General features: G+C 30.6%; 1 protein-coding gene across 1 annotated transcript in view; it reads right to left on the bottom strand.

Annotated features, from left to right (window-relative positions):
- Positions 1 to 21,041, bottom strand: part of beta'COP (coatomer subunit beta') — a 64,707-nt gene that overhangs the window by 33,960 nt on the left and 9,706 nt on the right. Inside the window, exons 4-11 of the mRNA XM_076469426.1 lie at positions 20,755 to 20,881; positions 18,612 to 18,760; positions 17,190 to 17,336; positions 16,397 to 16,496; positions 9,347 to 9,489; positions 6,848 to 7,047; positions 2,980 to 3,179; positions 682 to 788 (exon numbers count right to left, since the gene is read on the bottom strand). Coding sequence (XP_076325541.1) covers positions 682 to 788; positions 2,980 to 3,179; positions 6,848 to 7,047; positions 9,347 to 9,489; positions 16,397 to 16,496; positions 17,190 to 17,336; positions 18,612 to 18,760; positions 20,755 to 20,881 — 1,173 coding nt within the window. The remainder of the gene's footprint in view (positions 1 to 681; positions 789 to 2,979; positions 3,180 to 6,847; positions 7,048 to 9,346; positions 9,490 to 16,396; positions 16,497 to 17,189; positions 17,337 to 18,611; positions 18,761 to 20,754; positions 20,882 to 21,041) is intronic.

Here is a 21,041-nt window from a genome sequence, read left to right as displayed (position 1 = left end):
TCTAGTTTTGTAGTATTTTCAAATATATAGTCAAATATAATGAAAACAAAATCTAGTTGTTTGAATAACCAATAAATATTTTAACTACAAAGGTATAATTTTCATACTTGTATCTTCTACATACATAATATTTGTTATTTCTACAGGATTGATTAGAATTAGCAGCTTCATATTTAAATTTAACTATTATTATAGGGATGAAAAATTTAAGTAAGAAATCAAATTATAAATAACATGTTAAGATTACAGTAAAGGTATTATGTTAATAAAATGAATATCACAGAGAATGCAAGCAATGTTTGTTAGTTAAACCATCAATAACAAGTCACAACTACAGTAAAACTATTAGCTTACTAAAGTGTGCACTGTAGAAAATACAATGTTCTTCTGTTAATCTGTTGACAATCATTGTTTAATTTTGATAAAATAGATGCATTTCTAATTTGTATACTGTAAAATTACCTGAACTATTAATAACCAGTTGCATTTAAGTAACTATTATTAAGCTGCTAAAATTTTACCACATGATCTACACAGTGTTCATCAAATTCATTACATTCAGTAAAACTCTTAGGTTACAAAATACTATTCATTAAGACTACACAATGTTCATGACTTGAATTATCAATACCATAGAATTTTATGCTCCAATACGTTACAGCAAACTGAAAAGCAACTTACATGCTTTGGTTGAATTTCTATTCTTCGCACTAGTTCTAAAGATTCCCATTCATAGAATGCTAGTCCACTGACTGATTTAACTCCAAGCATGTGACCACCAAATATACCTGGAATTTTGAACATTTTTTTATAAATAAACTGTTTCAGTGCTGATATTTTTTGTTGTATATCTTTTCCCAAACAAATGGATCTTCTTACTGCAATAGCACTAAAAACAATAATTCAGTTATAACTATGTTGTCTATTACACTAAAAACAATAATTCAGTTATAGCTATGTTGTCTATTACACTAAAAACAATAATTCAGTTATAACTATGTTGTCTATTACACTAAAAACAATAATTCAGTTATAACTATGTTGTCTATTACACTAAAAACAATAATTCAGTTATAACTATGTTGTCTATTACACTAAAAACAATAATTCAGTTATAACTATGTTGTCTATTACACTAAAAACAATAATTCAGTTATAACTATGTTGTCTATTACACTAAAAACAATAATTCAGTTATAACTATGTTGTCTATTACACTAAAACAATAATTCAGTTATAACTATGTTGTCTATTACACTAAAACAATAATTCAGTTATAACTATGTTGTCTATTACACTAAAACAACTATTACACTAAAACAATAATCAGTTATAACTATGTTGTCTATTACACTAAAAACAATAATTCAGTTATAACTATGTTGTCTATTACACTAAAAACAATAATTCAGTTATAACTATGTTGTCTATTAATAAAAGAAGAGTTATTTTGGCAATAATGTTTTTTTGTCTATTACACTAAAACAATAATTCAGGTTTTCTTTAAGTAACAGATAAAACTTTTCATTAGTATTCATTTTAACTATGTTGTCTGGTCTAAAAAACAATAATTCAGTTATAACTATGTTGTCTATTAATAAAAGAAGAGTTATTTTGGCAATAATGTTTTTTTTGGGGTTTTTTTTAAGTAACAATTAGTATCAGAAACAGTGACACCCCTCTGAAGTACATCCAGTACACCAGATTCAGTTTCACTGACTTACATGGAACTCTAGATTATTCTTTTGCATGTTATAAATACATGTAGATAGAAGAAAGCAACTTAAGTAAGAGATAATTAGATCTAGTGATTCACAATTCAGTCATGATGGGCAATTTCTAAAGTTAGAAAATAGTAAGTTAGTGAAATCAAAGTTACACTGCATAATTGTTAATTTACTCATAACAGGTAACATTTAAAGCGAGTTTTTCTTGTCAAAAAGCCATACAATTGATACAATTAGAAAATAGTAAGTTAGTGAAATCAAAGTTACACTGCATAATTGTTAATTTACTCATAACAGGTAACATTTAAAGCGAGTTTTTCTTGTCAAAAGGCCATACAACTGGTTCAGGTACTTTAGAACCCAGCTGACAAGACAAACTATTTTTCTCTACTTTCTTTTTAAATATACAATCTGTGATAAATTTACTTAATCTCCACATGGGTTACAATGGTTGCATTTAAAACTTTAAATAATTATCTCCTTTTCACCAAAGGCCAATCAGGTGGGTTTAGTTACTTCAGAACACATTGTTACAGGACCAGCTGCATGGCCTTTTGACAAAAAAAAAAATTTAGAGTTTAGATACAACTGTGATATCTTGTGGTGTAAAGAACTGTTACATACATTTGAGTTATTTTGAATATATTATTCTAAAATGAGTGGACTGTGTGCTGTCCATTTATTGTTGACATTTATCACCAAGTCATAGGCACCTAGTGTAGAAGAATGTTCACCCATTTTAAAATCTCAGATAGTTGCATAATAATACTATGGCATCATAATGTACATTTCTACTAACAGAAGCTACACCAACTAGCACAGACACAAAGACAACTGTACAGACTGGTACAAGACTAGCTTCTGAGCTCTGTGATGAAGTAGCAATCTTCCAGAGAAAGTTAAGTGTTTGACAGGAAACTGGCATATCAGTAGTATATTTCAATTTAAATGTGTAAAAATCTAATTACAGTCTCAACATTTACTTTTACGAGAAAATTATCTGTTTTATATAAAAAAAAGAAAGTCCTAAAACAATGGAAAATAAATATAAAAAATATAAAAAAATAAAAAAACTCAAATGTTGGAAAGCCTCAAACATACAGCTATCACATCTTCATTTACACCATTTCCTGGAACAATCCTGTATGATAAAAACAAAATAAAAACTATAAATTGGTTATATTACAAAACTGACAAAATAGGCAGTTAGTACCTTGAACTAGTTATTTGTATTTTGAAATCATTAACTTGCCTTCAGCTCCAAACTCTGGTTTGAATGACTTTCTTTCCTTAAAGTTCTTGAATATTTTCACAGAAGAACTATTCTCCCTAACAGCATATTCCGAAGAATCTAGGGCCCACACAAATTCTTGAGCTGTTCCAAAACTTTTGTTTCGGAGAGCCATTGCAGTATAAATAATATATTCTCCATCTCCACAAACTACAACAAACCTGCAAGAGAAATTATATATGATGGAACTCAGGTTTGTAATCTTACAAATAATGATAATATCACACAACTACAAACTACACTAAGCCCATAAAGGAAAACCACGTACCATGTAATTTGTCAGTAATCTTACAAATAATACTAATATTCCACATCACAACAAACTCTACCAAAACTGTAAAAGAGTAAGCAATATTTAAATTGATGTGACTAAATCATACACAATAAGCAGCAAGGATGAAACAGAACCTTAAAAAAAGAAATATGAGACTTCACCAGCAAGCCTCAGTGTCTCAGCCCTATCAAACACAAGTGTACACACCTCAAAGTTTTAAAGACATTTACCTGAAATTGATAAACATGTATTAATAAAGCACTTTCTTTCTGTAATCATAAAGTAGGATACAATACAAATATCATATTAAATAGAAGTTCCTTGAAATAACCAACTACAACAAATAACACCTCAGACTGAATTGACCATATGATCTCAACTGGATTAAACATGTTGTTGGTCAGAACATAGAAAAATTCCTTTTTATAGTATATGAAATACACACCATAAAAGATTAAAACACCTAGTACCTGCACATTACATCAATTCTATCTTATTGATACAATTACAATCCTTTAGTGACAGAATATCTTTTTTTTCTGTTAATACAAATTGATTTTTTAAATTGATATAGTAATTCCATAAGAAGCATAAAAGTTGTATCTTGTACCTACACAACAGAACATTCAATGTCACTACAAACTTGCTCTGATGCAATTTAAAATCCACTAAAATAACCAGAAAAGCTATTTTGTTTTTAGTATAAACAAATTGTACTTTACAATGTAACTCTAAACAGAAAGTAAATATAACCATGAAATATATGTCATCATATGATAATCTGATTCTTAAGAAATATATTCAGGGTTCTTGCACCTATGAAGATAAAGGACCATTTCACATGGGTTACACAAGAAACTGCACCAAGATATATATTTTCAATTATACACAATAAGCCTTAGTAAATAATGTCTTACATGATTAAGAGACACCAATATCATTATTTATAATCTAACAGTGTTCAAATGTAACTGAATTATTTGAACATAAATTCAAAGTTAGTGTTTCAGTATCTCTTGTTTGACAGTTTCTGTTCAATTTTCTTATGAGTCTTCAATAATTCTTCCTTATGGAACTGGCAACTGGGAGGAAGCAACAGTCTCCTTAAGCCTTCTTAAAGTTTACCTCAGCTGATGAAAGAAAATATTTAATATCAGACTCACGTTTTATGTTTTCAATTTTTCACTTCCAACACAGTTTCAGTTTGTCACCTTTCTGTTGTTTCTGGTTTCTGTTCCTCTCCACTTTCAAGTTCATCTTATACATCTGTTTTGCATATCAAATAAAGGTTAGCATTTCCCTTCAGCATGTATAATTATGACTCATAGTATTAAAGGACATGCTTTTCCACTCTTCTTTAATAGCTTTTTTTTTTTTATTTACAGAAAACCCCCTTCTGACACTGGCCCGTCCATTTAACAGGCATTTTAGGCAGGATGAACACATTACACCACTATACGATACATTTAACAACATTGCTTCCAGATTCAAGCAACTCATATTCCTTTTCAAGCTATAAGTACACTTTTAAATAATTTTTACAACAGCAGCTTTGAGGAACTGTTTGCATTCAAATCTAAAGCCTAGCATGCCTTTATCACTAATTTTTGAAGCCCTCTTTAAACCACCAAGGACTTCATAACAAAAACAGAAAACCACTATCAGTTTTGAAAAGTTCCTTTAAAATTCATTGTCTTTTGAATACAGGCTTGCAACATGTTATCCAATTATGTTTCACAATCATTCTGAAGTGAGAAATCTTTCAGACAAGGCCAAAGGCCAAAGAAATTTGCAACTATAAAAGGCAACATTGGTTTATCATAATGGAATTCTTTGAAAAAGTTCAATTTCTCCAGCAACTGAAAGAAAAAACTGCTTTGGGGATGAAGAGATGGAAATTAATAGCTTCATGAATACTGTTGTATGCCTTTAATTTTGGCAAGTTTTTCTGTACACCCATATGTTTTAAGATGAGGTAGCAGAAACAAGCACTTTCCAAAACACAAATACTTTCAAGTCACATGTGCTTACAAAACTTTAGTGGAAGTAGAAGATCAAAGCATTCATGGGTCTTAATACAACAATGCAAACACAAGCAAATATATTTATACAATTATTGTCAAAGTAACATGGTGTATGTTCTGTGCATGCACTGGTGTGCAAAAACTAGACTCTGTTGTAAATTAAGATACTGATATATTTTTGATATCTTATAAATTTATGAATTTCTTTTTTATTCCACTGTAGAAGTAATAGAGTATTAAATAAAATATTTATTAGTGTGATTTATAATATATTATATTACTTAAAAATTTCCCAACAAGAAATATCTATTAAACATTATGTGAAACCCAATAAGCATTTAAAGTATAAATATAGATTGATTACCAATTAACATTGCATATTTATACTAACTTCAAAACTGTAAGAAAAACAAGTCTTAATTACATGTACTCTAAGCTGCTATAGGAAAACACTAGGTCAAACTTATAACTTACAACCACAAAAATTAGAAAAACTTTTCCTTGCCAAACTACAAGTACAAAAGCAGTTGACTACTTCCAAACAGGTCATGGGTTAAAAGCTATGTCATCTCATTTTCTGACTTGCATTCAAAATTTTGAACTTTCTTTTGTGAATTTATGTCATTAAGTTTGGTATCAAACTAATTATAATTCAAATTTCTATATTATACATCATTTAATGTGTAACAATTCCTCATTGTTTGAAAAATATCGACTGTAATACACTGTAAAAAACATTAACAGATGTTAGCCTCAACATGCAATATAGAACACTGCCTGTTTTCATTTGCTGTTAGTGAACAGGGGTATAACAAAAGAAGACTTTTGCCTTTAGTAGTTAACTCACTTTTCAGATCTCTCTTTATCACTGTTAAACTAATTTAATTAATCTCTATCCCAACCCAGTAGAACTTGTCTTGTTGGACACAAAAAGAATACAGTACATGGACAGTAAAGCAATTAGATATTCTACCAAATTCATCTCACAACTCAGTGAAGTGACTATCAAAAGTTTCATGATAAAAAAAGATATTAAGAGATGTATAGTGTTCCTACACAAAATATATACTTAAAACTGTATCACTGATCTTGAAATTTTACAGAGAAATAATTACAGTTATCTTGCAGAATCATTTAAACTAAAAATTTAAGTAAGCAGCTTTCTCTGATCAAAAGGCAATGTTATTGTGTTGTTTTTTTTATTTTTTGGGGTGGTGGTGGCTGGAACTTAAACCAGTTTTCTGACTATTATTATCACACTCAGAAATTTATACAAATGTTTGACTTATAAAATCTAGAAATTTAAATAAATGTTCTGACTATTTCTATAGAAGCTGGAAACTTAAAGTCTTATTAAAATCACAACTGTAAGTATAACTAAAACTTGACTATTTCTTTCAAAGTTGCATATTTAAACAAATGTTATTAATATAATTATACATTGGAATTGTTTGATACTGTTTGTGGTTAAATGTTGCAGCTAACTACATAATAGAAAAGTCTCTCATAATCAGCCAGATGAGCTACATACCTGCCATTGGGGTTATGTGATATTGTCTGTGGATAAATGTCACAGCTTCCCATGTCTTTCACCTGAAGTGGCAGCCTTTCACCATCTTTGATTTCTGTATCAATCACTGCTTTCAGGTTAGCTTGTTGGATCTCAGAGTGTTTAGCCCAGATAATTTTCCCAGAAGAGTCCATAGACATTGCAGGCTCTTCACGGCCCAGCTGATAAGCAAAACAACTAGTACATTAGTTAAAAGAAAGAACTGAATACTAAGTTCACTTTAGCAAAAATAATTATTTTTGCTTTAAATCACAGTTGTAAGAAGAATCTGGCAATGAAATCATTATGAATACATTTGATATTCACAATTAATAAACATATGCCTTAAATTATTAAAAGGTATGAAACCTTAAGCACACATTAAACAATGTCAGAAAACACAGAAAAATAGTTTAAGTTTGAAGTTTTACCATCACTGGTAATCTCATACACAGCCTAAACTTCACAACAAATAAACATTCATAATCATACTACAAAAAATATGGAAAAAAAAGCCATCAAAAATGGTTCACAATGGTACAGAATTGCAAGTTTTGGTCCTTCTGTCACTCAAAAATACTTCAAAAATTAACAAATATTATTTATGATGGCCTCAAGTAGTAGATGGCCTTAAGGTGGTAGCAGACTTTTATAACCATATATTTTTCTTTCTTATGGTTGAGATACACAAGCCCATCAAAAGTTTTAAAAAAACTATGAATAAACTTTGCAGATATAGTTTAGAAAGTGATACAACACAGTACATATTTTGTTTTAGAAATCTACACAAGCATCTAAACTTCATAGCAAAGTACAATAAATGAAGGAGCAGCTTGTACTTTTACATAAAAAAAAAAAAAAGAGAGAACTTGGAATATATTCTTCTCCCCCAAACTCTTGAGTTCTCCCCTCCACTAAGCCTAAGATGAACAAGAAAAATCATTTTTCTGGATCCTTCCCATGCCTAGAAATACTAAAGGTGTAAAAATTATTACACTACAAGTCACAATACATGTAATATTTTGGAGTTATGGGTCTTGTTAGTACTTGTAAGAAATTTCAATACAGAAGTAAAAAAAAACTGGTCTTGGAACAGTCACTTCAAATTCACTTCACGCTCTTCCTTTAAATTTATAAATGGTAAATCAAGAAATAATATGGCTAATTTTAAAGACTGGTTGAAGAAAAAGCAGAGCAAATTTTAAAGAAAAAGAGGATACAACACTGAAATATTAAGATCACAAAGTCACATAACATTTGATTTAAATTAATGATAATTAATAAATATTTAGTAATTAATGATTTATTCACATGGAAATTCAAGTTATGTTTCTACATTTTTAATACACATACCAAGATCTCTCAATGTCAAGAAAACTTACAGAAATCTCCTAATTACAACACCTGGAACAACTGAATCAGCCAGGATGTTACTCAAAGTTTCTACTACATAATAACAGATCTTACAAGGTACTGCAAAAACTCTTTCCTTCTCTCAAAAATAGGAAAAAATAGGGATTTTGACAAAAGAAAAAAAAAAAGGAAAATGTGAGGGTACCAGAAATAGAAGAAAAACTGGGATCTTGCGAGGAGATTCAGCTGCTTGATATACATTCTTGAGTGTTATCTACTACTTTTATTTTTTGAGACAATCACCCCTTTCGTAATTAGCTATATCACTTTGTAATTGACTTTATTACTAAAAAATCTGGTATTTGAAACAATTGCCATTTCAGCCCATATTTATTTAGATTCTCTACACATTACAGAATTTAGAAAAAAAATTCTAAGAACATATTTTTAAGAACTAGATAAAGATGATCCTGGAAGCAAATAGCACAGATGAGTTAGTGTTTAATGAAAGAACATAAATCTGAAATATCTTTCCAAACTTTCTTTAAAACTTGTGGATAATCATATCTTGAATCAACAGAATAACTCATACTATTTCTGAATATGCCAATCTTGGCTAGAACATACTTAAAAGTAAAATTAAGGTGCAATACTTATTGCAAAAGTGCTTTTGAATGACAAAAATTTAAAGTTTTTTATTTACATAAAATATAATTTTAAAAAATCTTGTCTTTATTTAATGTAACCTAAATTTAATACTTTGAGAAATCAATAAATATTATAATTTTGACTAATCAAGAAAAAACCAAGAAAGAAATCTGGCTGCAAAATGATTCTTAAAACACAGTTACAATATACTGCTGTCAAGTTCACTAATCACTTGCTTATGTTTAAATTTTAAGAAAAGACAATAAATATTTCAGCCTTTAAAACAATTTTCATGTATATAAGTAGCTAGTACTTGCATATAGACTTTTTGTCATTAATTGAAAAAACTAAGTGTTAAAATTGATTCTCTTACAGAATTGAGGAAAATACAAAGACAAAAGTAAATTTCACATTCAATTTATTTATTAAAGATATCATGAAATTATATAACCATTGTTATTACCAACTCACAGTATTTACCTTTATAATAATGCTACCCTCATCATAGCCTAAGGCAACATTGTTGGAACCTTGAAGACAAGAAATGGTCCAGACTCGTTCTAATCCATAGTTCAGTGTGCTCTCCAAGCGATAGGTGTTTGCATGCCAAATACGGACAGTACCTAAATATAAACTTGTTTTCATGTTAAACTGAAATATGAATATACTTGTAAAAGATTTACAATCAACAGAGTACAAACAAATAATGATTAAGCTTTTAAGCAGCATCAATCACAAACAAAAATACCAAAACATTTTTCTTAACAATAATGCCACAGCTGTTTCTGTCCAACAATTCTTTATAACAAATTTTTGAACTTTCCTGCATTTTTAATGCAGATAACATAAGTTCAGTCTATTTTTTGTTTAAAAAAGAAACATTTTTATTCAACTGAAATTTCTTCACGTATTGCTGACTTGTTCAAAAATTAAGTTCCAACACCATCTCACACCACTTGCTCCAAAGGTCAAATGCTCATGCCACTCTTCTACAGAGGCAGCTTACCCTCTTTTCTTCCACTCCTCTCCCCACTTAAAATATTTTATTAATACTTGGCAATGGTAGTGAGAGTATCAGAGCATAGTTATGTTTATATTAATAAAACATCACATTAGAACAGCAGCTTATGTGATCAAGTTTACTAAGTAACCCTTTTGCAACAGACTTGGTATAATATACACTAGTTCACATACACATTTACACACATTAAGTATTTATACTATAATTTTTAATTTAGTAAGTGCATCTTCATGAAATTTGATATACCTTTATTAAAAATTACAAGCCTTTTGTACACAGAAAATAACTTTTCAGTGAAATATTTTTTACTAAAGACTTGTTGGTGAATATATTGAGTCTGTTTCATTACTATTCCAAATGGAAGTCATTTTCTTGTTACAATTAAAAATACTACTCTTCATCCCAACGATTTCAAATTTCTTTTGTATAATCTTTAAAACCTCCTAAATATATTTCAAACATTTGTTTACAGTAAAACAATATTCTGTTAGTTTTTAATGATATACTTGAAATAATAATGAATAATGAAAAGATGCTATAACAAAAAAAAACAAGTATAAGTGCCTTTTTTGCATTATTATCACTATTATTCATGAAGTTTCAAAGAACTTCTTTTACAAGTATGAACTGCTAAACATTTCATTTATTTTCTGTCAATGACTAAATTACAAACCTACTAAAAATGAGCCAATAAATTACTGCTTGTTTCAATAAACTGTTTATGAACAACACCTTAATATGATACTTCTGAAAGCAACAGAACACATGCAAGAACATAGTCAACCCCTGCTCTGAGAACAGAACATCTCATATTTGCTGAAATGTTTTTTTTTGGAAAATTCAGAGTAATCACACTGTTCTTAGAATCATTGAAAACATTTATGTTGACAACAGGATGTGTAATTTGCCAGCTTATGTTAAGATGTTTTATTTGAAATGTTGGAGTAATCACAGAGCAATAAGAATTAATAAAAATGTTTATGCCAATAACAGAATGTGTAATTTATTGGTTTACGCATGTATCCTACTGTGTTTACAACTAGACTTTTCAACTGTAACAATACTGCACTTTCAACTCGCCAAAACTTTTATTAATTGGTTTGGTTACAATACAATAAACACTACAATTCTTTGAATATTAGTAATCATATTGGGGTGTTAAGAATTAAGTGGCATAGGTGTACAAAGATGTTATATGAGCACATGCTTATAAAATCCTACTTCCCTTTTTAGCATTTATTCATCAATCAATAAAAACTTTGATTTCAGTATCACTTGTTTAGTTTCACAAGCCTTGTAAGTTTAATCTTCTTGGGAAAGCATTCCTACTTTTTCTGCTGAAATGTGGTTCAGAAGTTCCATTATAATTGTGAAACACACCAAGTTGTTATGAACTCATGCCTTGAAGTAATCAGCATGTGTGTGTATACAGTATCTTTGTTTAGTAAGTTCAGTATACAGTTCTCAATCTAAGTACTATGTAACTGTTTATGTATTTTACCATGTATACTGCTTCTTATATCTATGAAACATACTCCCACTGAGTCACCGATTGTGTTGTAACACACATATTTTTTCCAGTAATCTTCCCTGTTCAGAAGTTCTTCCTTGAAACTGAAACACCTTGAATTGTTACCAACTCTTACTTTGAAGTAATAATTTATAATATACACACAAAATCTTTCTTTAGCAAGTTGAGTATACAGTTGTTGATCTAAGTTCATAACAATCACAAATTACAAATTTTTAGTTGACAACAGAAATAAATTACTTTCAAAACTTCCTTTTTACAGATTTTGGTTGAAAAATGAAGAAACAGCACAATACTGAAGAAAGAAAATACTTGTAGTATACACAATTGTTTGGAGTTTAAATTCTTAAAACTGAAATTAGGCTTAGCATTGTGAAATTGTAAACATCTACTAAACTAAACTAACGTGGCAGGGGTTCAGTTTAGAGAGAGAGAAATCCGAAGAGTTCTCTCTCCAACTGGGGTGTTCAGGAACTTTGTAGTTCCTCTTAGTCCCCTTCGTGGATTGTTATTAGGATTAAGTGGTGGGTTTTTTTTTTATTATTATTTTAATAAATTAATTATCGTTATTATTCTTGACTTTTTGGGTGGGGAATGTCTCACTAAATGGTCTTTTGGGTGGAGGCAAAGGTAGCAGTGGAAGGAAGGAAAGGTCGGGACCTGTCTCGAAAAGAAAAAGTTGGGTAGATGTTTGTAAACATTTCAGAAGTTAATACCCTTTTAAAGCCACAATCAAATTAACTAATCCAGAATTACCTAACAGTAACTAAAGTCAACCAGAAAGTGGCCCAGGGCTGAAAGAACAAACATAGTAAATGTATATAATCTTAAGATTTAGTTACTTAAAAACAGGTCATGTCAACAAAATGTTCTGGATTTTTGGTATTACCAAAAAGCAAGGATTAAAATTGACTTATACACAGCTTTAAGTTAACATTTACTTATATCAAACACGTATTTCCAATAATTCTTACTTCTCTTACATTTACAGCTCTTATTTGTCTGCCAGAGTTTCTTCCTTTACCCATCTAAACATAGGTCTGATTTTTTCTCACTTGCTCCAGTCTTTTATAATCCACTTAACTGCCCCTGGCAATATTTGCCTTGTGACACTCTTCATCTATATCAATGTGCCCTCTGTCCTGGTACTGTATTATAAGCACCTCATTCAGATAATGTTATCACTTTTTAGAGACTGACTCAATCCCATTTTCTAACACTTGCTTTTAGTGGGGAGGAAAGGTGGGGGAGTGTGGAAGGAGACAAGTATTACTGGAAGTACATCTCTCATTTAAGAAAATGTTAACTTCCAAAACATACCTACCTCTGTTCACACCTAGAACTATAATCCCACAAATCTGATTAGATATAATTTGCAGAAGACCTTGAATGAACACGACAATGCTTGAAATTTGAATGGTCAAAGTAGTGAAAGTGAAAAGATGGATAAGACAAAAAGATTTATTTCCTTACCTGTTTGACAGTGTGCAAGAAAAATTGATGACAGATATGTAAATTATTTATTAGTAGCATATATTATAATGTAAATATATCGGTGTTTTGGGCTAAAGATTCTTCTACACCATGTTTGTGACTTGTTAGCAATAAATTTGACAATAAATGAAGATGACATGCTCTATTTGTTTTAAAACATATATATATATATTTTTTTTACACACACACTAAATCTGAAGTTAAACGTGTACATAAATGCTCTACATTATAGAGATCATAGTTATATCCTAACACTATACAATTCTCTTCTTGACAAAAGTCTACTTAGGCCAATTCAACAGTTTTAAAATTTGACTAACAAACCAAGCTAGTATCTATCATTCAATTATGCTATTGCATGAGTAACTGCAGTTGTATCCTGAACTTTCAATTATCATCTGCTTTTTGTAATTCCAATAATTACCTGCTCTTCATACCTTGAAACATTATCTGCCTTTTCTTGACAGCTCACACTGGAAGGTTTAAGTAGCATAGAACACTCTTTGACATGACAAATTATTATCCTTATTTGTTTCAAACTGTTAATCTCACTCTAACATACTAACATGCTAGGTCATTCATTCCCAAACAGTTAACTTTACACTTTCTAACTTTTCTCTGACCAAACTTCTCTTTCAGGTGACTTTGCTTTTACTCTTTTTCCAATCATCTGGTTGCAGCTATTTACATATCTATTACTTAAACCTAAAAATCTCCTTCACCTTGACATCAACAGATAGTAAACATAAAATAAATAAAATAATAATACTACCTACACTAAACAGTCTTTTATATCTAACAAGATAAAATGTTTAAGCAGTCTGTGAACACACAGTACAAACCACCTCAATCATCAATGTCCGTGTGTTAATTAACATCAGCAGCAACATATGAGAATTAGGTCACAAACAGGTGTTGAGAAAGGGCATATAATGTAACCTTAATATGTCAATTTGGTAACTGAAATGGTCATATAAGACAAAGAACCCCAAATGGCTTGAGGAATTCAGAGTACTGAGGACACAAAGAATATTTTCACATGTATTGCTTGAACTGTAGTCAACAAAGCCACCTTATGCAAGGTGAATATGGAAGGTGCAAAACCTCTTGCCAAACTGGCACGTCAAATACAAGTTATGGTTGATCCTTCTGACTGAAGTGGGTTCAACCTCCTCTCAATACATCATTATCAATATGCATCTTGTTTCCATGGAGAAATACCCATTGCAGGACAAAGCAAAGATTCAGATAAATATATGGCAATCCTATAAATTAAACTCCAATGCAAGTGAGTGACTACATAATCTCCATGCTAAAAAAATGTGGGGAATCCAGTAAATCAATGTTTATGATCCCTTGACTCCTAAAAGACCATCAAAAGGATATTTTCTGCTCTCATCCTAAATGCATGAAGGATTCCAATGATGTCCACATTCCAGAAGAAAAAGGATGATCCATACAGTGAGAGAAGGGTTTCCTTTTTCTTAATTTGGAGCTGGATGGAAATAAACTGGGCCCAACTGAGAGATGTGATGAAAAAATATCTAGACTGATGACATGCTGAAGTAGAGCAAAAATAATTGTCAACTCTAAGAATGAAGCCTATGTGGTTGTTTCTGAAAGTAGAATGAGGGTGTGATATTCTGACAGCTGATGAGATGGTGCCAGCACAGACCTTTATGGAATGATGTGTGCACAATGCTATGGAATAAAGCTAATTAGAAAAAGCTAATACAGTTCTGCAGACCCTACATACAGCTAATGCTAGTCAAAAGGTAAAAACCCTTAACTGCACTGTTACACCATCATACACAAAAAACACCAACAGTGGTATGATGCCACCATTACTATAATGTGCAGATAGGAGCTGACTATTACAAACTTAGACATCCACAATCCCAGTAAAAATGTTCAACTCAAATTAAGAAATGAGTAATTTGTGAATCTTGGAGAATCTAGACATCAATATAGATGAGAAAGATCAATGACTGGACCCTAACCTTCTGTCTTCTGAGGCCCAAATATCAACAGGAATAAAACTTTGGAAGGACTACCATGACTAACTATTTCCAGATCTGCCAAACACTGATATCTCTATTCCAATTCATGAGGAGCTGTGGGAGATGGAAATCACAGATTGGATGAATAATATTGGTTGAAAATGTAAACTGAGGTACCAATCTCCTGAGGGGCTTATGTTAAAGGTTGAGACTTTCAAATTGGAGCAAAACTATGACTCCCTGTAAGTCATGATGAAATATGAATGACAACAATGAAAAAGCTGATTATAGAACCAATGTGCTTGTTAACAACAGTTTTAGCTAGTCAGCATAGAATTTGGTGATCCTGAGAGTTTTTCAACAAAGTCTAGTGCAAGGAAAACAAAACACTGAATTTGAAAGTTGTAAGTTCAAAAACAAACTGTGCCTTAAATCACCTAAATATGAGGAGCAGATGTGTCATTTGAGAGCCAGAATATGCCTTCACCTAGTGGCAGTAGGCTAGACCACAGAGTCCCAACAACCTTGTTGAATAAGACAACTTCATGTAACTGAAATATAATCTCCCTGTGTGAACCACAATGTCCTTGGTTAGAGAGAAAAATACATATTCACTCCTGAAACTCTCAGCCATCAAGTAAAGAGCAGGCTTAAAAGACCCAAAATATCATACACTTGATGAATCAACTGAAGAAAATAAATCAAAGGCAGCTTATCCCAAACTGGCCTCTCTCTCTTTTTTTTTTCCCCATTTAAAGACTGAATTACAGATGATAGGAACAACATTTAGTCAGGTAAATTTGTTTTGTAAGAGCAAAGCTGGGTCCTCTGCTATATACACTGTAAGTAATCGAACCACAGATTCCTGCATTGCAAGTTTGTAAACTCATGAGTCTCACAGGAGAACTGAAAAGCAAAAGACTAAAAGAAGGCACAGGAAAAATCAAATTTAAATTCTCTCTATAACATCATGGATCACCATAAGTTGCAACCACAGAGACCCCCAGAAGAATGCCATGGAACTGAATACTTGTTTCCATCTCACTGTGAATAAGGTCACTGACAATCTCAGTTGAAGTGAATTCCCTCCACCCTGATGCTTGTTCAATGTTAGATATCAGAGGTGGGATAAGAGTGACCTGATTTGCCTCTGTACCAAAAATAATACAGGAATTCATACCATAAATTGGCTTACTAATTTGATTTTTTTAAAATAAAAATCAACTACATTGGATGGAAAGTGCTCACAGTATCTCCAAACAATCAGAGCACTAAGAAATACATTAGTGATGCTTTGTTAAGAAAAAAAAACTCTCAATGAGGTGCTTATATACATTTCCCAGACAGAAGGAACACAAAACAAATAACGCCATGAGCAATTAAGTGGGATATAAAACTGTAGCAAGCAAGAAAAAATCAAACCAATGCTTAGATGGGCAGAGGAAGAAACTCTGGCAGACAAGTATTAGCTATACAAAGCTTACCATCTTCAGAACCTGTCATGATAATGGGAAGTTCAGGATGGAAAGACACAGCAGAGATGTTCTGTGCATGGCCTTCCAATGTCTGGACACAAGTCTTATTCTGCCCACCAAGGTAAATACAAAATCATTTATTAGTTGCAATCAAATCACTGTTGAAAAGAAAAAATTATAACAATTATATTTGGCACTTTAAAATGCCAGTTAGAAAAAAACTTAACTTCTATTTTACATCATTAAAAAGAATATTTTAACGTACTATTGCTGAAAAAAGTGCAGCATATATGGTTGAATCAGACTATATTTACTATTATGGCAACTGTTACATCTAATTTTATTAACACAAATTTATACCATAATTTTGCATTTTAGATCTAACAGTTTTGATAGGAGTATAATCAACATGAAAATAGTTTTAACTTAATCAACTAAGTCAGTAACAAGTTACTTGCTGCTGTGAACATAAACTCTTTTACATATTCTGTGTTATTATTTGTAATAAGTTTAACTAAAATAGAAATTTAAATGCCTATACACATCTCATTAAATATTACTCAAAATTTCTACTGCTAGTCATAAGTTTCATTCACCAATAGTTTTATGGCAAATGACTAGTTGAAAAATGTATATCTTAGTAATATTCCTAAGTATTAAACATTGATGACAAGAAATTATGTAATATTGTTGTCCCTGACCTTTGAAACTTTACAGAAAACATTATGGGATATTTAAAATATTTTGCTTCAATTCAGTATTAAGATTTCTTTGTTCTCTGTCACAAACAAGAGCTACTCACTTGGTAATCCCATATTTTTACCAAACGATCATCTGCACCAGATATTAGGTAAGGCTTGTCTCCACCATGATAATAATCAACACAATTTACACCTTTCTCATGCCCTTCTAAAGTAAAATTAGGAGTGCTTGAACCCAACTGCCAAACCTGTAACATCAGAGGGTTCATTGATGAACAATAATTTTCTTAATCAGAAACTGATATTAAACTCTGTCTACCTATTTATATTTCACATCTCTTTTCACCTGTACTGCAACATAATCCAGACTTGCACTTTGAAGGTGATTTTAAGCATAAAACTTTTATCGAAACACATTGTGGGATTGTAGTCATAAAATTACAAGCATAATCAACAATGATGATCTCAATTTCATTTATAAATTCATCATTATCATACTTATAAGTTTTGATTTCATAAAACACTTTTGCAAAGTTTGGACACATGGGTAAATCTATACTGATTTGTTAAATGAAAATGTAAAACTGCATAGTCTTAAGACACTATATTATGAAAACCTCAAAATTATCACAAAAACTTATACTCAGTGAAAAACAAAATGAATATTTTACACATCTTAAAAATTCTTTGTCAACAGTTCTATTAAGTAAACAAAACTATATCTATAGTACACCAAAACTTTTTGCAGAAGTCCCAAAAGTGATGAAAGAATAAAGAACCAAGATATAATACAGTATCACCGACTCAAACTAGCAACTGAGATGTTTTACACATAGAAACAAACCATTAAGGTTATTTTTACTTCTCATGCCTTTTATACTAAATCTAATTAATTATTATGATTAAAAAATAGTTTAATTGTGTATCTCTAATATACAATAATGGAATATAGCCAAGAAACACTGCAGTATAACCGTTTCCTTGACTCATCAGATATTAGATGCTTAAGTCTTATACTTTCCAAGATCCAGTTGTGTTTGGGTGCCTGCCAGTTTGATATGTATTATGGTTTTCAAGCTATATTATTCTCCAAAACACACAAAACAGCACACTTCATATTTTTTATGCCTCTAGTTTTTGTCCACATCTTGTGGAAAACTTAGTATTGAAACATTACAAGACTCACATCTGTTCCAACACTATCCCTATTAATTCTTATGGACTTTTAAACCATAGAAAACAACACTACTGAAAGGACTATGTTACTTACTATATTATCAGTATTACCAATTGCACACACAAAATAAATAGCATTATACAAGGTTGATCTCGCAACATCATACAGCACAAAAATATGTAGATAAGATGTTGAGATATATCAATCATTTACATCATCCAATGTATCTATATAAACCTTGTTTTTTACACTCTTTAATGTTCAGATCATTACTTACAATATGCTATCCAAATAATGGTTCACCTCATATCTTTTACACAATTCTAATATATGTTAACAAACTGACCTTCACAGTTCTATCTAATGATGCACTGGCAAATGTGTTGTTGTCTTTTGGATTGATCACTATCTCCATTACATAGTGAGTGTGTCCTTCAAACACTTGGGTACATGCCCACTGTTTCTCCCAGTTCCATAATTTGATAAGCATATCATCTACAAAATATTAATTTCTCAATTTCATTAGCAATTCATCTGGAAGAACAAACTTCAATTGAATCAATGTAGTACAACATTTATAAAATGATTTATAATTTAATTATATTTATGTAAAAAATCAACAGCTTCACAGATTTGCAGATAAATTAAAAAGTTCTGAAGCTTAATCAGAGCCATCCAAAAAGGATAAGCAGTTTCATTTTTCCAATTTTTATTTAACCCTACCATTACAGGCTGGGTGGGATCTACTCAACTCATAACCATAAAAGTATTCATAAGAATAATAATACTATGATTTCTAATAATATATGTGTATCCATAAAACAAAAGTAAACGTTTATTGGTATACGTTACAAATGCTTTTGTACACAAAAAGATCAGGTTTTTAAATTAAGTATTAAGATTTTTTTAATTGAACATTTCCCCATTAAATATTTTCTTTTCAAAGTGGTAACTATTCGACACACAAAATAATTTGGATTTGAAGATTAAAAATAATTTCACACATCAGAAAATTTTCAAATTTCACTTGCAAGATCTTTATAACCTCCAGATAATTATCAATTTTTTTAAGAAAAAAAAACTATTTTATTTGTTATTTTTACTACTGTATCTTTGTACACATTGGGTCGATTTTATAAACTTCATAACCACCATAAAAATTAGAAAATAAATATAAATTATGTTTTTGTCATTCTGCAGTGGCTACAAATTATATCATGGAACAAATATTTAGTGTATATAACTTAAATTTCATAACATACATACACTTACATATTTTATATCATACTAACCTTTCAGCCATGCCTGCCTCATATTATAAAAGTTGCAATGACATGGTGCACATGTACTCATGTTACCATATCCAAGAATATAAAACTGGTCTTTACATAGTGGCTTATTTGGACTGTGTTGTAGCAAACTAGTGTTTTGTAAAACAGTCACATATTGGTTATATTACATATGTATACACATTGTTACAATTTACAAATGATTTATCAAATTTTAATTAGTTTTCTAAAACACAGAACAGTAAATAAAGAATTATAGACAAAAATTATCTATTCTATTCACAAACTTTGTACTCCTTTGCTGCTTGCCAAAAGATGCTAAGCTTTATCAAATTTTGCACTTGAAGGGTGAGAAATTTTTTTTTAGGTTTCACATACATCATACTTTATAAAATTACCAACAAATTCATGGGTTATTATATTAATACCATAAATAAAATCATGCTACACTTTATCAAGGTTGGTAACTCAGCTATATTTGAATCTAAAAAAAATATGAAGTTTCGAGCTCACTAAAGCCTTATTTTACCATTTGTAATCTGGCACTCCACAAATATTTCAATATTGAGAATCCCACTTGTGGATGTTTTGAACTTTCTGTTGGTTATACACATTTCATTCAACAAAGTAGGTTTATGTATCCAAGTCTTTTCAAAAAGGTTGGGTGGGTGGGGCCACTGTGTTTGTTTCAGTAAATGTAAGAGATATCTCAGCAAACAGAAAAGATAGGAGGTTTTTATTTCATATTCTAGCTTGTGAATATAGATAATTTGAGTTAAACTACACTTTACAAGGATGATATTTCAGTTGCCCTTGAGACTATTTCTTCTATTGTAAGCTGCATCAGTTTGATGTCTGTAACATACATGCTTCTGTAAAGAATGTAAAAATTAACTTCATACCATATATCTAAATAAATTTTCCAGACTCATCACACCATGCAAACTCTTTAAACAAACCAAAGGCACAAACATATACTGAAAATGTATAAGACTGTCATGTGCATGGCTAAATGAGAGTGCTGTAACTAATCTGCTTGCCCTCCCTTTTGTTTTTTTCAGGACAACATAAAAACTTACCACAAAATCTTATAAGAAAAGCTGAGCTGGATGAACAATACAAATGAAATATTTACCACAAAAACATAACATAAAAAACTGAATTGGATGAACTGTTACAGGCTGTAATTTAAACACTTACCACTGGATGTTAATATGAAAGGCTGAGTTGGATGGACTGTTATGGCTCGTATGTAATCAGAATGTGCTTCAAACATGTGCACTCTCTCCAAAGTATTGTAGTTAAAAACTCGCACCTGCATGTCATCCTACAATAGGAATGAGCAACTCATTATAACTATTATAATAATGTGTATTAAAAATTGACATCAGCTTCAGAAAGGTATCAAAAACCTATGAGGAAGATACAGTACTAAAAAACATGTGACAGTATGTTACACAAATACAAGATCAGTATTAACTCTGAAA

The sequence above is a fragment of the Tachypleus tridentatus genome, chromosome 12 (assembly GCF_004210375.1).
Source record: "Tachypleus tridentatus isolate NWPU-2018 chromosome 12, ASM421037v1, whole genome shotgun sequence".
NCBI lineage: Eukaryota > Metazoa > Arthropoda > Merostomata > Xiphosura > Limulidae > Tachypleus > Tachypleus tridentatus.
Note: the sequence above shows the minus strand (reverse complement) of the source record. Positions and strands in the feature narration are given on the sequence as shown.